The following is a 17,625-nucleotide window of genomic DNA, read 5'->3' as shown; positions in this document are numbered from 1 at the left end:
TTATTTAAAGATAATGTGATGTTTGTTACAGAACTAATATCTGTTGGAAAATAACAGATCATTCTATGCTTAATCTGATTTTGAAATACATATTATTTAACTGTTGGCTGTCAGCCTTATTAGGGACTCTCGAAACACAGAAATGGGTTTAGTGTTTCCTGCACCTGTAAAGGACAAAGATTTTGTCCTTTTTAGTTTTGTCACTTTTGCTCTTATAGTTAAACATATATTATTAAACAAATAATATTTAAAAGTCACATCCCTTTGATATCACCTTTTTATATTATCAGCCAACTATTAGCCTGATTAGAGAACTGTCAGTGTAAACAAACTGAGCAAACCATCTATTTTACGGATATCTATGTATATTTATACTCATATTTATACATTAAATGTGTGGGTATTTGTATTATTTTCTAATTATAAACTTGAAAGAGGATTCTTTCTACTTAATATATTATTTTTAAACAAATATCACATAAAAGATTCTCTCTGGCTGCTAAATGGATCTGACTACTGAGTATTGTGGCTTTAGGCTGGAGGATATGTTTTAATCTACACTTTTCTCAGGTTTGTCTACTTCTTATTACTTAATCATCCAATGAGCCTTACAGAACTGTCAGTTTGGAAGGCAATAAACTGTGTATGGATTTTTTCCTCTTCTTTAGGATTTAGAAAGACCCAATCATGGAAGCAATGAAAGAAACGTCCATATACCTAGTACTTCATTTCCTGACAATTGAAGTCATGTCTTAATGATGACCTTAGGCTTCCGGCTACAAATGTGAGACAGGGCTGACAAATACCCATTGCTGGCCTGAAAAACAATATGTGACAAGTTTTAAGATAAAAGCCCAAGTTCCTAATATAATTACTAAGTCACTAAGTGGTGCATCATGTGACCCAGTTGTGACAGGCCAAAGGAAAAGTGAACCACTGTATCCCCAGGGATACCTATGGTTGAGGCATATCTTGCTGACTTAGGGATAAAGGAAGGTTCTGTTAAGTTTTAAATATCCATAGGAATATTTATCATACAAATTTACATATATGATATAAATGGATTATACAAATTCATATAAAATGTATTATTATTTTTATATAAGCATATATTTATATTTTGTATTATTATTTCTATAATAAATTATATAAATGTATTCCTGGTTATCCCTCTCTAAAGTCTTCCTACAAACTATTACAAAAGAATTTTCCATTTCTAATTTTTGAAGTACAATATTAAAACAGTCTTTATTGTGTTGAACATTTAAGTCAATAACAGGTTAACATCACTGATATCTAAGAGAACAAAAAACACAGGTTAAAGCACAGAAACAATGTCTCATTTAAAAGGAGATACTGATAAAACAGATGGGTTTAGACAGCTATTTATGGACAAAAAACACAAAGATTTAAAACAGTCAACAAACAAATGTTTATTGAACAGGCTTTGAGATGGGGACATTTTTTAAATCAGTTTTCCTGCCCTAGATAGACTGCAAAAATTGAAAATACTTTGAGTTTTATGACATCACCAACTTTTTCAATGTGTTTTTATATTTGCTTTGTTCGTTTAGTAGGGGGAAAAACATATTGTGGTCATTTAAACATTAGCACTGTAATTTCTTCCTCACAGATGTAGACATTTAAATATAAGGAGATTGAATGTGTTACAAGAAAAAGGCATTGACCTGAAAGACAGACCTACATATGTACGTTCATTTATGTATACATTAATTAGTCACACAGCACATTCTCAGAATCCTACTATGGAATAGGTACTAGGGTTATAAAATGTTCTGATTAAGTCTATCATTTAATAGACATTCATGAAAACATACCAGTTCATAGCAATAAAATGAACACAGTAATGGCGATATAAATGAGTTGAATGGATCAGAAGAAAAAATACACTTGAAATCTACTAAATGTAGACAGTAAAGGTAGTCCTTGGGCAAAGTCTAAAAAAAATGACTATTTAAGGTAGCTAAAAATAGCCTCTAATCCCGGTCCTGTTCTTTACTAGCTATGAGATCTTGGAACAAACTAATAATCTCTCTGAATCTGTTTCCTTATCAACAAACACATTATACATGCAATCATAGAGGTTTGCAACATCACATTTACGAATCTACTATTGGGGAATTTTCCAGAAGTTGTACAATAAGTTGCTAAACTAAAATTATAATTCAGGCCTCTGGAATTTCTATATAAAAGTCCTCAGCTAATTTCTGTCTTGTTAAAGTCATACTCAAGAGACTATCGATAAGTAGCAATTTTTCAGCACAATTTGGACTCATTTTTTTCTTTAACAGGTTAGAAAGCAACACTGCATATCTTAAAATCCAGCTTACATTATGAAACACATGATGCTCCCTATAAACTTCGTATTATTCACCATTCTTCAGCTACAGTGGCTGCCTTCCTGCTTCACAACTACACAAAGTACATTCCTGCCTTGGGACTTTGGCACTAGCTTTTCCTCTGGTCTGAAAGTCTCTTAACCAAATCTTTGAAAGTCTAACTTCTTCTTGTCTTTATGGTCTGAGGTCACAGTGACTCTTCAGAAAAGTCTTTATGAAGTAATTTAATCTCTGGTGGCCAAAATCCAACATGGACCTCTCTTCAACTCATTTCCCTATTTAGTTTCCTTCAGAGCATGTATTGCCATCTAAACATATCTTCTCCATCTATTTTACTATTTCAATCCCTGTTTCCACCAACAAAAGCTTGCAAGCAGGAATCTTAATCTGGCTTGCTTTCTGCTGAATATTCAAATCCCAGGGACAATGCCTGGCACTGAGTTGGCTTTCAGTGAAAGAGAAAGGAAGGAAGGGAGGAGATCAAGAGGAGAGGGAGGAGGAAGGGACAAATTTATAAATGAAACTTTGGAAAATCAAATCAGAGGAATTAATTTCTCCTTAATATGTATGTATTCATTCTGTGTCATCATTCAAAAGAAAGCTAGTTGTCCGTGACAGCAATCCTGTAAAGTTTTTTTATTTTTTTTTTATTTTTTGAGACATAGTCTCACTGTGTTGCCTGGAGTAGAGTGCCGTGGCGTCATCCTAGCTCACAGCAACCTCAAACTCCTGGGCTCGAGCAATCCTACTGCCTCAGCCTCCCAAGTAGCTGGGACTACAGGCATGTGCCACCATGCCTGGCTAATTTTTTCTACATATTTTTAGTTGTCCAATTAATTTCTTTCTGTTTTTAGTAGAGATGGGGTCTCACTCTTGCTCAGGCTGGTCTCGAACTCCTGACCTTGAGCGATCCACTCGCCTCGGCCTCCCAGAGTGCTAAGATTACAGGTGTGAGCCACCGCGCCCAGCCTCATGGGTTCCTTTTTTCACAAATCTACTAATCCTCTAGATATTATTATCATTTACACTTTCCATTCAAACCTAAGCTTAAAAGTTATGAGTCTATGTATTTAACAAACTAATGTATAAGGTTTAGTATGTGCCTAACACTGTTCAAGCACTTTAGTAAATATAAACTCATTTAATTTTGATAAAACTCTATGAAATATGCACTAACATTATTCCCACTTTAGAGAAAGGGATACAGAGACAGAGCTAGTTCATGTCACTTGTGCAGTGACAAGTGGTGGATAGGGTATTCACCATTGACCCAGATCTCCCAACATGAAAACTAGGATGTATCCTAGACAACTCCTCCTTACTTCACATCAAAGTGTTCATCAGTTTCTAGTGCTTTTTACCTCCTAGATAGTTCTCTATTTCATTCTTTCCTCTTTAACACTAGTACATTAGTTCAATCCCTTACAATTTCTTTCCTGAAACACTTCAATATCCTTCTCACTTTTCACTGTTCCCCTTCCAAATACATCCCCCACACTGCCAGAAGTAATCTTTCTAAGAAGAAATCTAATCATTTCACTTCCTTGCTTAAAACTATCCAGAGACCACCCAATGACTTCATAATAAAATCCAAACTCCTCAGCACAGAGTATAAGGCAAAGAAGCTTCCTCTGCTACCACCATTCCATATAAATCCTACAATCCAAATATACCCATTCCCTACAGTTTCCTGAAGGTATAATACTTGTCTATCAATATGTGTTTGTTCACATCTCTTCCTTTATCTTTAAGCATCCCCTAGGTTGAAAGATGTGACCCTTCCAAGTATGTTTTTACTCGTTTGTATCCTCTATTTTACCTCTTGAAAGCTAGCATTCATGATTTCTATTTCTGTACACCCAGTATCTCCCATGGCGCTTGGCACATGGTAGGCACTAAACACATGATGAACAAAAGAATGGACACAAAAGTGAAATGCTTTAAACTTATCACAAGTGTTTTATCAGACTAATGAGACAAACACTGAACAAAGAATGAAATTGAGTTTGGCATTTGTGATGCAGCTGTAGCCCTCTAAGCAAAGCTTTGATCTTAAACTTCCTTTCTAATTCTACCATTCTGTGATTCTACTCCACTAAAAGTAAATTGATACCTTTGCCAGCACCAGTTGCCTTAAAAGCAGGGCCACCAAGAAATATAATTCCACAACATTGGGACTTGGATCAGATAGCAGGCATATTCTGGCAGCACTTGGTGCCAATGTCCACATCTATTAAGTTTGTTTACTAACTAGTCTTATTATCTATTTCATGTTGGGATTTCTTTAGGGTGTGGTAAAATTGGACAGATGGGTTGAAAGTCTTCCTTCAGGCATAATACACATAGGATTGGGCAGATGGGTTCCAATAAGCAATCTTTAGACCTGGAACAAATGGATGAAGCAGGGAGAAAAAGAATACACTATTATCTAGTGATAGGTAAAAATATAGTTGGGAATGGAGATATTTAAAAAAGAGATTTAAAACATATAAAGTAAAACTAGAAAGTGACGCAGTATCACTTCTCTTCAAAAGCATGGACTTTTCAGGCAACAAGGTATATATTATAGTAATAAGTGGCCACCAAAACCTAAAAATAACTTAAGAAACAAGAAAGACCAACCATGGCGAGAGGAGATGTCAACGTGAAATAATTTTTCTAGTAATAAGAACAAAGCTCAATTATATTTAATATTTCTACCAGTTAATTGGATGAGGATTTTATAGACTATTAAACAAATGGGCAAATGGTTGTAATCTGGGAGGAAAATATCAGAATTCCCCAGTGTGAAAAGATGGATTAAAATGATAAAATAAAAAGATAAGTAAAAAGTATTGTGCTTCAATTCCCCTAAAGCCCACGGTAGAAAAAAAGTAAGCCCTACACAAGTGTACAATGCAGAGATACACATTTGTAGCAGCACATATAAAAATGAGTAGAAATTAGAGTTGAAAATATAGTTGGCAGGACCAACAACATGACATGGCTGGAAAAAGAAGTTAGTTTAGTCTTTGGCTGTATCAATAGAAGAATCATATCTGTGTGGTACCTAGAAGCTGGCTGGGCTGGAGAGCTTCTGTTGACACTTCCCTTTCTAAACTCTGCCCTTCCCTACCCTGCCCAGTGTCCCAGGCTGCTGCTGACCTATCTGTACTGCATCAGTGACTTCTACTCTGACTTCCAGTCGGGTGTGGCCACATGGTAGCATGAGCAGAAGACAGGAGGGAGGCAAGAGTGTGAGATCAGAGTATTTATTCCCGTGGTTCCCTCCTTGTAGTGATTGAGTCTCTGCCACGCAGAGGCCATGCCTCTGTCTGCCAACCACATGCACATGTCCCTCTCCATCTCTGGACTCCAGTAACAACTTCCTTTTCTCTCTCCTTTATGGCAATGGGTAGCAAGGATAACCTGCTTTACTAGTCCTAGGGTATGCCCCAGCCCATTTGGATTTTTGAAAATAGTTTCTTTATTTAAATCTCCTAAAGTTGCCCAATTCATATGATATCTATTTCCTGTGGGCACCCTGGCTGATAAACTAACATTTATTGAACACCTACTACATGCCAAGTACTCAGTATGAGCTGTTACGTTTAATGATTTCAACATCCCTCTGAGAAAGGTTCTATTACCCTACCTATGTCGTGGATGAAGAAATGAAGGTGCCCAGAGGTTGACTTGCTTAATGTCAAACAGCAAGTAAGTGACTAAGGTGGATTTGGGCCCACACTGTCTGACTTGGAGCCCATGCTGCCCACTGCTAGGCTCAACTCACTCTGTTCAGAATAGGTCAGGTCCCACCTGGGAATGGTTCTTCCATCCAGGTTTTCAGAAAAATCACACAAAGTTGTGTTTAGAAGGAATGCCAGGAAGGGTGAGGAGATTTCATAACTCTGAGGAATAGGAAGACTGTGCAAATTTGTAAAGCCTTTCTGAAAAGCAATTTGGCAGTATGTATCAAGGACCTTAAAAAATGCTTTCAAGTCTGTTTTCCCAGGGAACTATGTTAAGACGGCGGTTGAAATTTTGTTGTGGGTTAGTTGATCAGAAGATATCAAATCTATCCTATGATATCTTCTGAAAGAGTAAGCCACAGGTATATTCTGATACAAAGAACTAAAGGGAGAATTGATCTGTAGCTTGGAGGAGCAAAAACAAGCCTGGAATGGACAAAGCAGCATGAGGACCCTGGGGCCAGAGACGTGACCCGATGGCAGTGTGTGGGCACGGGAGAATGACCGACACAACTCACCTCTGGCCACATCTAAAGCTTGCCAAGGAATAGCTTCACTAGTAAGCCCATCCGGCTTGATGAGACCATCCATTTCCCAGAGCTCTTTCTCATAGAGTGTCATTCCCAACACACTCTCGACGCTTGTGCCTTTACTCACCAACTTTCAGCTCCCCGCCTGCAATGACCATGCACGCCACACTCAGGACATTGCTTCTGTCCACAGGGAAATCTAAAGTCCCCATCACATAGAGCCCTCTGAGGAATGGAAGATCTGTATCCACAAGGACAGTCCTGTCTGTAGAAGAAAAAGAAATGGCTCAGATATGTAAGCAAAACAAGAATCACCTTCTGTCCTCTGCAGACTTATTCTGGGGTTCTCCTGGCAATTCAGGAGCTACCTACATTGCTGCCTATGCCAGGACAGATACAGAAACTGGAAAAATAAATAGTCCGCCAAAGGTTAGGACTTACGGAAAGGGGTGGGGGGCCATGATTCATAAACACTGCCATTGTTTAACACATCAAGTGTTATGGTCAAAATGCATTGCTTACGCCCCAAACTGCTGCCCCAAGCCTACTGCAGAGCAGACACACAGATCCAAGGAGCCCCTACCCTTTGTCCCTGTCCTTTCACTTTTGGCTCTAGTTTCAGGGAGGTAAAGAATAGTAAATATGACCTTGGCTTCTAAAGGCAACCTATTTGGATATGAATCCCAGCTCTGCTACTGACTGGTTGTGTAGACCAACAACTTTATCTCTCTGTTCCTGTTATCTCACCTGTGGAATGGGGATAATAATAAAAATATCTGCTTCATTACACCAAGAGTGCAATGTGCACCACCCGAAGGATGGACATATTTGAAACTCGGACTTGGGGGGGGGGGGGCATGGGCAACATGCGTAGCCTAAACATCTGTACCCCCATAATAGGCTGAAATAAAAAAAAAAAAATCTGCTTCATTCACAGGATTCTGTGAGGGTTAAAGGAGTTAATAGGTCTATTATAAAATGCATGTGCAATACTAGTAAGCTATCTCCAATTCACTCATTCCCACCGAGTAAGGCAAAGTTCATGGTGCTTAATAAATGCTGGATATCATCATTATCTGTACTGCTGTCCATTAGCACGGCATGCTTAGAGAGCTCACTGGACAACTTAAAACCACTATTTTTTATCTCTCTTTTCATAAAAGTAGCTTCCATAGAACCTGAGAAGAAACAATCATAGATTTTGTCTGAAATCAACTATATGAGAATAGAATATTCTCATTTAAAACAGTAAATAGTTCGTGTACGTCAAAGCACTAAGTGTTACTTTCTGAAGCTTGGTAGTAATTCAATACTAATTAAAGATATCAAATAAAGGTTTCGGCTTACATTTCAAGTACCATAATCACTGACACAAACAAAGATTTGTAAAGAATTCTTTTGTTGACATAATTTCAGTTTTCATTCCAGGAAGCAAGGCACCCTGCTGTTCTTAAGGACCTCTCCCAGCAAATTAACTTGTCCTGAAATGTCTTTCCTAGCCCTTGCCAGCTTCCTTAGTTATAAGACCTGCCATGCCCTCCTTTGGCAGAGACCATAGGGTTGTAAACCAACCATTTCCCTTTTTCTCCTGCATACCCAGTTAGACTACAGTTTCCAGCCTTCTTTGCGTTAGATGAAGCCATGTGACTAAGCTGTAGCCTATAAAACACAGGCAGAATTAAAACATGACATCTCTAGGCCTGGTCCATAAATTTTGTATGGCCTTCCCTCCCCCTTTCTCTAAGCTGGATGTGGATTGGTGGTTTTCAAAGCACAGTGGAGGCACATTAGGGTGCAGTGCAAGTTTTAGTTCTTTTAGTAAGCTATTCCCTCCCCTTATGGGCTCTACCAGTCCCCCTGACACCTTTCACACTCCAGTGATAACTTACACATATTTCTATCTGAGTGCTAAAACACATTATTAAAATTATATACACACATTATTGTACATAAGGAGGTAACTGTCACTGGGTTGGTGCTCACTGTAATTATGTCTTCCTCTCCCATTGTTACTTCCTTAAGGGAAGAGACTGTTTATTTTTTAAAATCCCCAGTGTTTATTGTAATGTTAATGATAAAGACACTAAATAAATGTTGCCCAGGTCTGTTGAGTTCAATCCCCTACATACCTTAATTTTGAGAGTTTGTGAGTGACTAGTACAAAATGAATGATGAGGCCAAACAGACAACATAATTATATATCTCAATCTCATCTCTGGCGCTTTTCAAAACATTCAAACAAAAGACTAAGATATCTAGAGAATGTTCTAAGTTTAGCACATATTTTATGGGTCCAGGACTTTAAGATAAAAATTATTTAAAGCAAATATCCTTAAAAATGAGAGTTCTAGGCTGGGTGCAGTGGCTCACATCTAAAATCCTAGCAGTGTGGGAGACCCAGGCAGGAGGAGCACGTGAGGTCAGGAGCTTCAAGACCAGCCTGAGCAAGAGTAAGACCCCATCTCTACTAAAAATAGAAAAAATTAGCCGGGCATGGTGGCGCATGCCTGTAATCCCAGCTATTCAGGAGGCTGAGGCAGGAGGAAGGCTTGAGCCAAAGAATTTGAGATTGCAGTGAGCTATGATGATGCCACTGCACTCTAGCCCGGGTGACAGAGCAAGACTTTGTCTCAAAAAAAAAAAAAGTTCTATACAAATGTTTTTTATCTATTCCAATCTATAGCCCATTCTACCAATGTTCAGCTATTGAACCATATTGTACAAAACAATAAAATTGGTTCAATAAATACTTTCTCTCACCCACAGGGTATTCATATACACACATAAATGTATGATAGCAGGTGCTTTTGAACATGCTTCTCAGCTAAAATATGACACTTACACACAATTTAAATTTTTCCCTTTGTTCTTTATCACATACCACTCTTAGAAGAAATTTTTCCTTTTAATTGCCCTACTGACTCTAAATATACCGACAAATTTCCCATGAATCACAGACAACCTGTTATAGCCCCCTGAATACAGGGACTATAGCTTCTCTCCTCATTTTTATTTTCTCAAGACCTAGAACAATATCTAGCACATCATAGGTGCTCAAAAATAACATCAAACAATGCTCAGACACACAAATACACTTGCGTGCACATAAAATTCAATAGCTATGAGAGGAAAAATATAGGATGAAGATGAGAGTAGAAATATTGCTCTTATTTCTTTCTGTGTCACACTTTTCACTTTCAAATTTCCTGAATCCATCTGCCATCTTTACTTCTTCCTTCCTTTCCTTCCCCATGATGCACCAAATCTTGTTGGGTGGTGAGAATTTAAAGATGAGTGAGAGATGTTTCCCACCATCAGATGAAGACAGATATATATACGAATAAATATAATGATATACTTGAAATTACAATATACTCGTTAACTATACAGGTTAACTATACAGGTTAACTCTATCTTTATTCCCAACTGCTTCAAATTGGAAAGTCTATCAATCTGCCTATTATAACAAAATTCTGCTAAAATGGAATAAACATACTTTATATAGATTTGTTATAAAGGAATTCTCCTTGTATCACAACAGTAGAGATTTCAGCTATAGTTGCTGATGACACAAACAAAAGAATTCACCCTGAAGTAGCCTCCAGAGCAGGTCACTGCAGGCCCACACTGCCCAGTCCTCAGCTATAATGACACAGAAGTTTCCTCTTTTCTCTAGGTGTGGAAAATCGGCAGCCACATTCTCTAGAAGTAGCATCCTTTCCATAAAAATAACTCAAGGTATTTTAGAGTAATCACTCAGAAATGGTTATTTATACAACCCACTTAATAAACATAAATGATCGACCACCTCTAATTTAACTGTGGCCCAGTGCTTTCCTCCTTGTCCTGTCTTGGCCACAGCTATTCCAGTCTCTTTTGTCAATGACCAATCTATCCTACTTGAGAGAATGAGCACTAGCATATGGAGGGAACCATCTGGAATTTCTGTTGCTCAATGGGAGGCTGATGGAGGAGCTGATCTGGAAAGAGGCTCCAAAAAGAATTAATGAGTTCCAGATGTAATTAAAGACTGCTTTTCCCCCCAAAGGGGCTCAAGACCAGCCATGGGGTGGTGCCTCTTCGTTCCGAATTACACCCTCTAACCACTTGTTCATCCATCAAGCACTAAACACCCACCATCTTTACCCTAGTATCTTTTGCCAAACAGCATTTTTTTATTTGTTTGTTTTCTGAAAGTGTTCTATTTTGACAATTAGAAGACTAAAGCCTTAGAAATAATACCTGGAAAGTTAACACTAAGGAGAATCCCCTGAATTTCTCCATGTACTAAATGCAACAACAACAAAAATGGCAACAAAGAAGATTCAGTATTTTATGATAAATGCATTAGCTACTCTCAAGACCAGAAAACCTGAGCCAAACTGAAAGATAGGTGTCTTTGACAGAGGGCTAGAGCTTCTTCTGTATAAGAAATAATTTGACAACCATAGTTGCAAAGCATTCCATATAATTTCAACACTAGATTTAAATTCACTTTTTTTTTCCCCAGCAAAGTTAGGGAATCAAGGTCACCATTGTGGAGCATTCCAAGGGTCTGACACTTGTCTAAGTCCTGTAAAAATGAGATCAAGGGCAAAGGGCACAGATCCTGGGAATAATGATGGGGTCACATGAACAAGCATAATTTAGGGCAGGCAGCCCCACTGCTTGTATGGCATTCACTGTATTAGGCCCCATAACTTAGGTGGTGAAGACAGTTTGCACTACAACTCTGCCATTGTCAGGAACGCAGCCTACACCAACTTTAGGCAGTTCAGACTTCTGACGGAGAGCAATGGCATGCAAACGCAGAGCAGTACATATAAGGACTATTTGTGGGTTTGTTATTTTCCTGTACCTTCCATACTTAGTGGATTTGTTTCTCCCTTCAGCCTTGGCCCTGATATTTTCCTATAAATATGTGAACCAAAGGAAAAGTAAATTTTAATGCTATTTGAATCACTATGAAATGATCTAATCTTCTATTTTAAAAAGAGAGTATTTTTAGCTCAAAAGTGACTACTTTAAATATACATTTTACACAACGATTGGTAGTGTTTTCTTTCTTTTGTGCTCTTGTTTAACTTTGGGGGAACCTAACAATCTATTCAAATAGTCTATCATAATTTATAAAGATGGACGATACACCCAAGAAAAGTCCTCCTGAAATAGAATGGAAGCTCTCATACATAAATAATTCACAGAGATGAAAGGTTAACTGATTGAAAATTAGTGTCAAGTAGACTAATTTACTGAGATGATGGCATTCAGTTCTCCAGTTTATTCTCTTGTAGAAAAAGCTGAACAAAGAAGTGCTAGAAGATAAGGATGCATTCTTTGCATCACTAAGCTCTTTTCCAAGAGCGGCTAACGTTATAGCCTGCCTTTTTCATCACACCACACAGGTGGCTTCTTTGTTCTGCTCTATCATTTTTTTCAAACTGGTCTTAAAAATAGGCAGAAGAGGCAGTTTTCAAAGTGCCCAGAGGCACATGATTCAAGACTAAAAGCCAGTTTCCTAACACCTTGAAGAAAAACCATCTGCCTGCCTGGTGTGTGTTTGCGGTGGGGGAAGGGAGAGGAGAGAAGGGGAGGGGCAGGGAAGAGGAAAACAGCTCATTCTCATCGCGTGGGAAGAGGCCCATTTAAACTCTGGATAATAAATTCCCATCCTACTCCCCACATACATTCTTTGTGTCTTTCTCAATCACATGCAGACATGCATAATTCCCATAGTAGAATCAACATTTTAAATTATGATATTTTAATTGATCAATAAAATGTTTAACATACAATGTTTATCTCTTCCTCTAGTCTATACCATCTGTTCTTCAAAAATATTTTGAATCTATTTAATAGGAAGGTTTTTAAGTAAAATTACCAACTGTATCAGATCAATCCTCTGCAACCCAAATTCTGTAAAGAAAATACCAGAAGGTGCTGCTGTTTTCATAAAAATAGAAAAGAATCTGTGCCTCCTCTCATTTCTGTCTTTCTTTGTTGTTTTTAATCTAAAGATGGTGTCATTCTGCTGTTCTCTCCATAAGACCTCAAAGAATTCAGAGTGGTCAACTTGGTGTTGCTATTTACAAGGTCCATGGTAGTCTGCTTGCTCAAATGGTTCAAGTCTTAAAAAAAGAAAAAAAAAAGACCTTCAATCTTGCAATCCCCAGAAGACCTAAAAATGAAGAGTATGCATTTTGATAATAAATTTGAGGTCAGATGTTAAACTACAGTTTGTCACATAATTCATTACCTCTGTACATTGTTAATGAATCCAAACTAACTTGAGGTTTGGGAATAAAAATCCTTCTCCAACCCCAATAGGAAATGATGTCTGCATATGTGAAAAGGTATAAACTGGTAACTCTCAGATGAGCCAATTATTAAGTTTTTATGTGTTGCAGTTAATATTAAAGCCAAAGTAGGCATCAAAATTATTTTCCTACATGGGTTTGTATTTTGATTTGTTTCCTTCTGAAAAATAATGAGACCAACTTCTAGTAAATAAGTATATTTTCACACTTTCGCCCTGAATAAAAAAATATGAATATCTATGAAATAAGTGATTCACTCCTGAGCGAGGCTGTTCAGGCAATGGGCCAAGTAGCAAACATTGTATTCAATGAGTTTGCTTCTCCTTATCAGCTTTTTTTTTTGAAAATAAATTCTCTCTTTTTGTCTCTGCTGGACGACACTAGAGAGGGCGATATATCCAGAAAATGATGAGATCATTTTTTTTCAGTGTTATTATTTTTTCTCAAGTTTTCAATTATTTTTTCTAACAAGGAGGAACAAAACCCAAAGCATTATTAAATTCCTTAAAGATAAATCGCTTGTATTCTGTTTGTTTCTAAAAATTATATACATTTTACAAATGCATAACTAATGCTTAAGAGTGAGTTTAAAATACAGTACCTTACTAATAAATATTTAGTAAATTACCTCTACTCTACATTTTAATATGTTGTATCAAAATTTATATTTTCTGAGCAAACCAGTCTATATGGTACACTTCTAAATTCATAAAGAGCTTATATTTTATATAAATACAAAACTAATTTAGGTAGAAGTTTTCATTGTTCTTAATATTTCCATATTTTTGGGAACATGTCAAAGCCTTTAAAAGTCTTTTTATAAATTCCATAAAATTACATATATTCAATTCAAAGAGTTCTCGCTTGAGATTTCCAAAATAACTGCTTTTCCACTTGAATTTAAATACTGTCCCAGAGATCATGAAGTTTCCTAGAATAATAATACACAATTCTAAGTATTATAACAATAACATCTAGATTCTACAACCTCTGCCAAAAGTCCCAGCACTCTAACATATTTTTACATGGCAAAGGTACTAAAATCCCTGGCCTTAGATTTAATCCCTCTTTTTCGTCCAGGGTGTCTAGTCCCCAAGAGAAGAATGACATATAAAGAATGACATATAGTACTGACCGGTACATTTGTTCATTCATCCACTCATGCACTTAGCAAATATTATCGAGCACTTTGTCAAACACTGTGATTATGCCAAAGAAATAGTTTTAAATAAAACAAGGCACCCACTCTACACAGAGGAGTAAATATTTTTATGAAATTGGTGGGGTGAGTTTTGGAGAAAGGAAGAAGTAGATCCGAAGCCTGTCTAGTATTTGCTTCTGATACCCACCAAAGTAATCATGGCAAGGCCCTGGCAATATTTCAAGGCAAGGAACAATGTGTCTGTTTCTTCTTTCCTTCTAGTGTCCGTCTATCTATGTCTGAGAAACCACGTAAGTCCCTAGCAGCCAGAATCCCACTGATGCCCACCCACCTACAGCCCCCACGCATCAGGGTCTAAGCAGCTCTACGGCCCCCTTCATTTCCCAGCTGGGCCTCCGTTCCCTCCAGGCTCTCCTCGCTGGTACATGACTACACAGAGAAATAAAGCTTCACTGGGGCGATATAAAGATTAGGTGAAATAGCACATACGCAAGTATCACAGTGCCTGCCACATAACAGGTATTCAATTACCAATCACCGCCTTCATAGTACAACTTCAAGAACAACTGAGTAACTAGAGATAATGCCATGGACTAGGACAGGAAAGTGGGAGAAGGAGCAGATTATGTGGAGAGAGGACAGGATTAGAGGGTTCTCTCTGCTACGTTAGTCTGAGATACCTGTATGTCATCCAGATAGAGATTTCAAGCGGACAGTTGGACCTCTGGGTCTGATACTTGGAAAAAGAAAAAACATTTTTATGGTGTCCAATAGTGTCGATGGCTTCACAACTAGCCAATTTATGTTGTCAGAAATCTCCAAGGAACCAAGGACAGAATGAGAAGAGTCAGTATCTAGAAGAAGACAAAGGCTCAAAGGAAACCTTTTAATTATATGGAGAATATTAACAAAAAATGTGTGTGTGCTGATAAGGAAGTGTCCTGTAGATGGGGAGAGACTGCAGACCAGGGAGAGGAAGGAGACAGCTAATGGACTGAGGTCCCTGAAAAGGAGCAGCATAGGATGCAGAGGACACCAGGTGGGATTATCTCTGAGAGAAGCTAAAATACTCTATTACAGCAGCAGGGAAGAATGAGAAGACGGCGGCACTGCAATCAATATGTACTTGTCTGCTTTCAAGAGAAACTGAGGATTGGTACAAAGAGTAAAACTTAAAATATCCTGAAAAAGACTGTGAACTTGGAACACATTATTAGTGCACCTCTAAATCATATAATGTCAACATTAGATTCCACCTGGCAGTAACCAATCGGATGATCTTTATTACCAAATCATGTGTGTAAAGTAAATCTATCTCTCTGAGCATTTGGCTTAGTATCTCCCCCAAAATTTTTATTACCTTGATACCATCTGAACAGTGTTCTTTTAAAAGTAACTCATGAGAACTAATACATAAGAATGAGTGACTGATGTATAAATACATGAGATAGTTAATATACTTAATGTACTTGTGTCTAGATGTCTATATATCAAACCGAACACATATTTTACACATGGGATCTTCTTAGCCATCCGTCCATTCTCAAATAGAGACTAGTTATATGCTACCACATGAATGAACCTTCAGAACATTATGCAAAGTGAAAAAAGCCATTGTATGATTCCTTTTACATGAACTATCTAGAATAGGCAAATCTACAGACAGAAATTAAATTAGCAGTTTCCTGGGGCTGGAAAAGATGAGGGATTAGGGAGCTATGGCTAAGGGGGATGGAGTTTCTTTTGGGGGTAATGAAATGTTCCAATATTGATGGCAGTGATGGTTGCACAACTCTGTAAATATGCTAAAAACCATGAATTATACGCTTTAAATGAATGAATTTGAAGGTATGTGAATTATTTCTCAAAAAAGTTCTTAAAAATTGAAGTATTTTATGTACCAATATGGATCAATTTTCAAATTATATCTTTTAAAGCAAGGTACACACAGTGTACAGTTCATAATGTTATCATTTATGTAAAGTGAGGGGATAAGAAAAAATATACACATATATGTGTGATTTTCTTTTTAATTTTTGTATATGCAACATAGAGTATCTTGGGAAAGATACCCAAGGAACTAGTAACATTGTTGTTTGTGGGAAATGAAACTGGGCAGCTGGAAGACAGTGAAGGGAGAATTTTCAGTGAGTACTTTTTTGTGCCTTTGAATTTTGAACAAGGTAAATACATTGCCTATTTAAAATTATTTTTAAAAAATTGAAATTGAAAGTAGAGACTGGTCATATTTTGTTATTTGCTATAGGCAGAATTTTAGTGCTGTGTGTGTATGGGTGCATGCATGTATGTGTGTGCATGTGTAGTTCTTTTCTTGAATTCTCTTTTTGTCCTTGTCAGACTTGCAATTTTCTCCCACTGCCAGTAATGCCTTGAGAAAGAGTAAACTGTTCAGTCTTCTTACTTGACTTGCCCTTTTTTGACTTCCTGTTTCTAATGTTCCTTAGTTAATATTCTGATATGCAATGTTGCCTTTCTATTTTATCTCCATATTTGCCATTTTTACATGTGGATATTTGTGAAATGCTTCATATTGTTGAGTGTGAATCCAGGAAAAGATGGACTCTGCTATTGTAATTGGAGTTTAGTACAATGTTTTAATTTGTTCTGACTGCAGTTCTTGCTTGCTAATTTAATAGTAGGGCAAGATCAAATTCCACTACCTTGCATAGATTATACTGCTCTCTAGAAAGTTCTCCTTAACGCAACTTTGCTCGCCCTAATCATTGGAGACAACTTTCTGAAATAAGGATTTGTTGGGAAATAGGCTAGAGACGTGAAAAGTCTCAGGGGTTTTGCAAGGCTTTTCCTTGAAGGAATCTGTGGACATGTTAGTTCACAGAATAGAAGCTGCTTCCAACAAGGGAGGCATTGTCAGAGGACATTTGCAAAGCAATGTTCTTCTTTGCTGCCGGCCATCGCCTTGAGCTTTTCTGCAAGGCAGAAGCTCGGTTTGGGTCCTTGGCAGAGAAGCTGATTAAAATGCCTGCCCAGCAAAAAACGTGTAGCTGGAACTATCCTAGACTTCAAGGCTATTCCTGCTTCACTCCTGACTACACGTCTCTGTGTTTAGAAGTAGATTAGAGTAGTACACAGACTCAGTGTCCTCGTTTTATACATTTTATCTTTAATTTGTATGCTCAGTTAGGTCTGTTTCTAACTTAGGGCTTAACATGCTTATCTTAGAAAAATTGTGTAACCGTCTATTCTTGTAGACAGAATTAGGTAAGGTTCCCTGGAAACCTCAAAAAATGAGCTGTACACGTAATTCTTTAACAAAAGACAACTATTTGCTGTAACAATAAATACCGATGCGGGGCTTCACTTGTGGTCTCACAGCTTATGGGAATGCTAGAGACCCCCTATCTCCCCCATTATTTAAATTGCACTTTGTCTCCATGTCAGTCATTTCTCTGTCTATATTATTTCTTTATTTCCTATTATTTCCAAACCCCTTGTGACGATCCTGCCTTGGGGCATGTTTTGCTGGGAGAGTAGCTAACTCCC

The 17,625-nt window shown here is 37.5% G+C and overlaps 1 protein-coding gene across 1 annotated transcript in view; it reads right to left on the bottom strand.

Annotated features, from left to right (window-relative positions):
• Window positions 1–17,625, bottom strand: part of PKHD1 (polycystic kidney and hepatic disease 1 (autosomal recessive)) — a 535,504-nt gene that overhangs the window by 205,465 nt on the left and 312,414 nt on the right. The window contains 1 exon segment of the mRNA XM_012648551.1: window positions 6,749–6,886. Coding sequence (XP_012504005.1) covers window positions 6,749–6,886 — 138 coding nt within the window.

The sequence above is a fragment of the Propithecus coquereli genome, unplaced genomic scaffold, assembly GCF_000956105.1.
Source record: "Propithecus coquereli isolate 6110/MARCELLA unplaced genomic scaffold, Pcoq_1.0 Scaffold29, whole genome shotgun sequence".
Lineage (NCBI taxonomy): Eukaryota > Metazoa > Chordata > Mammalia > Primates > Indriidae > Propithecus > Propithecus coquereli.
Note: the sequence above shows the minus strand (reverse complement) of the source record. Positions and strands in the feature narration are given on the sequence as shown.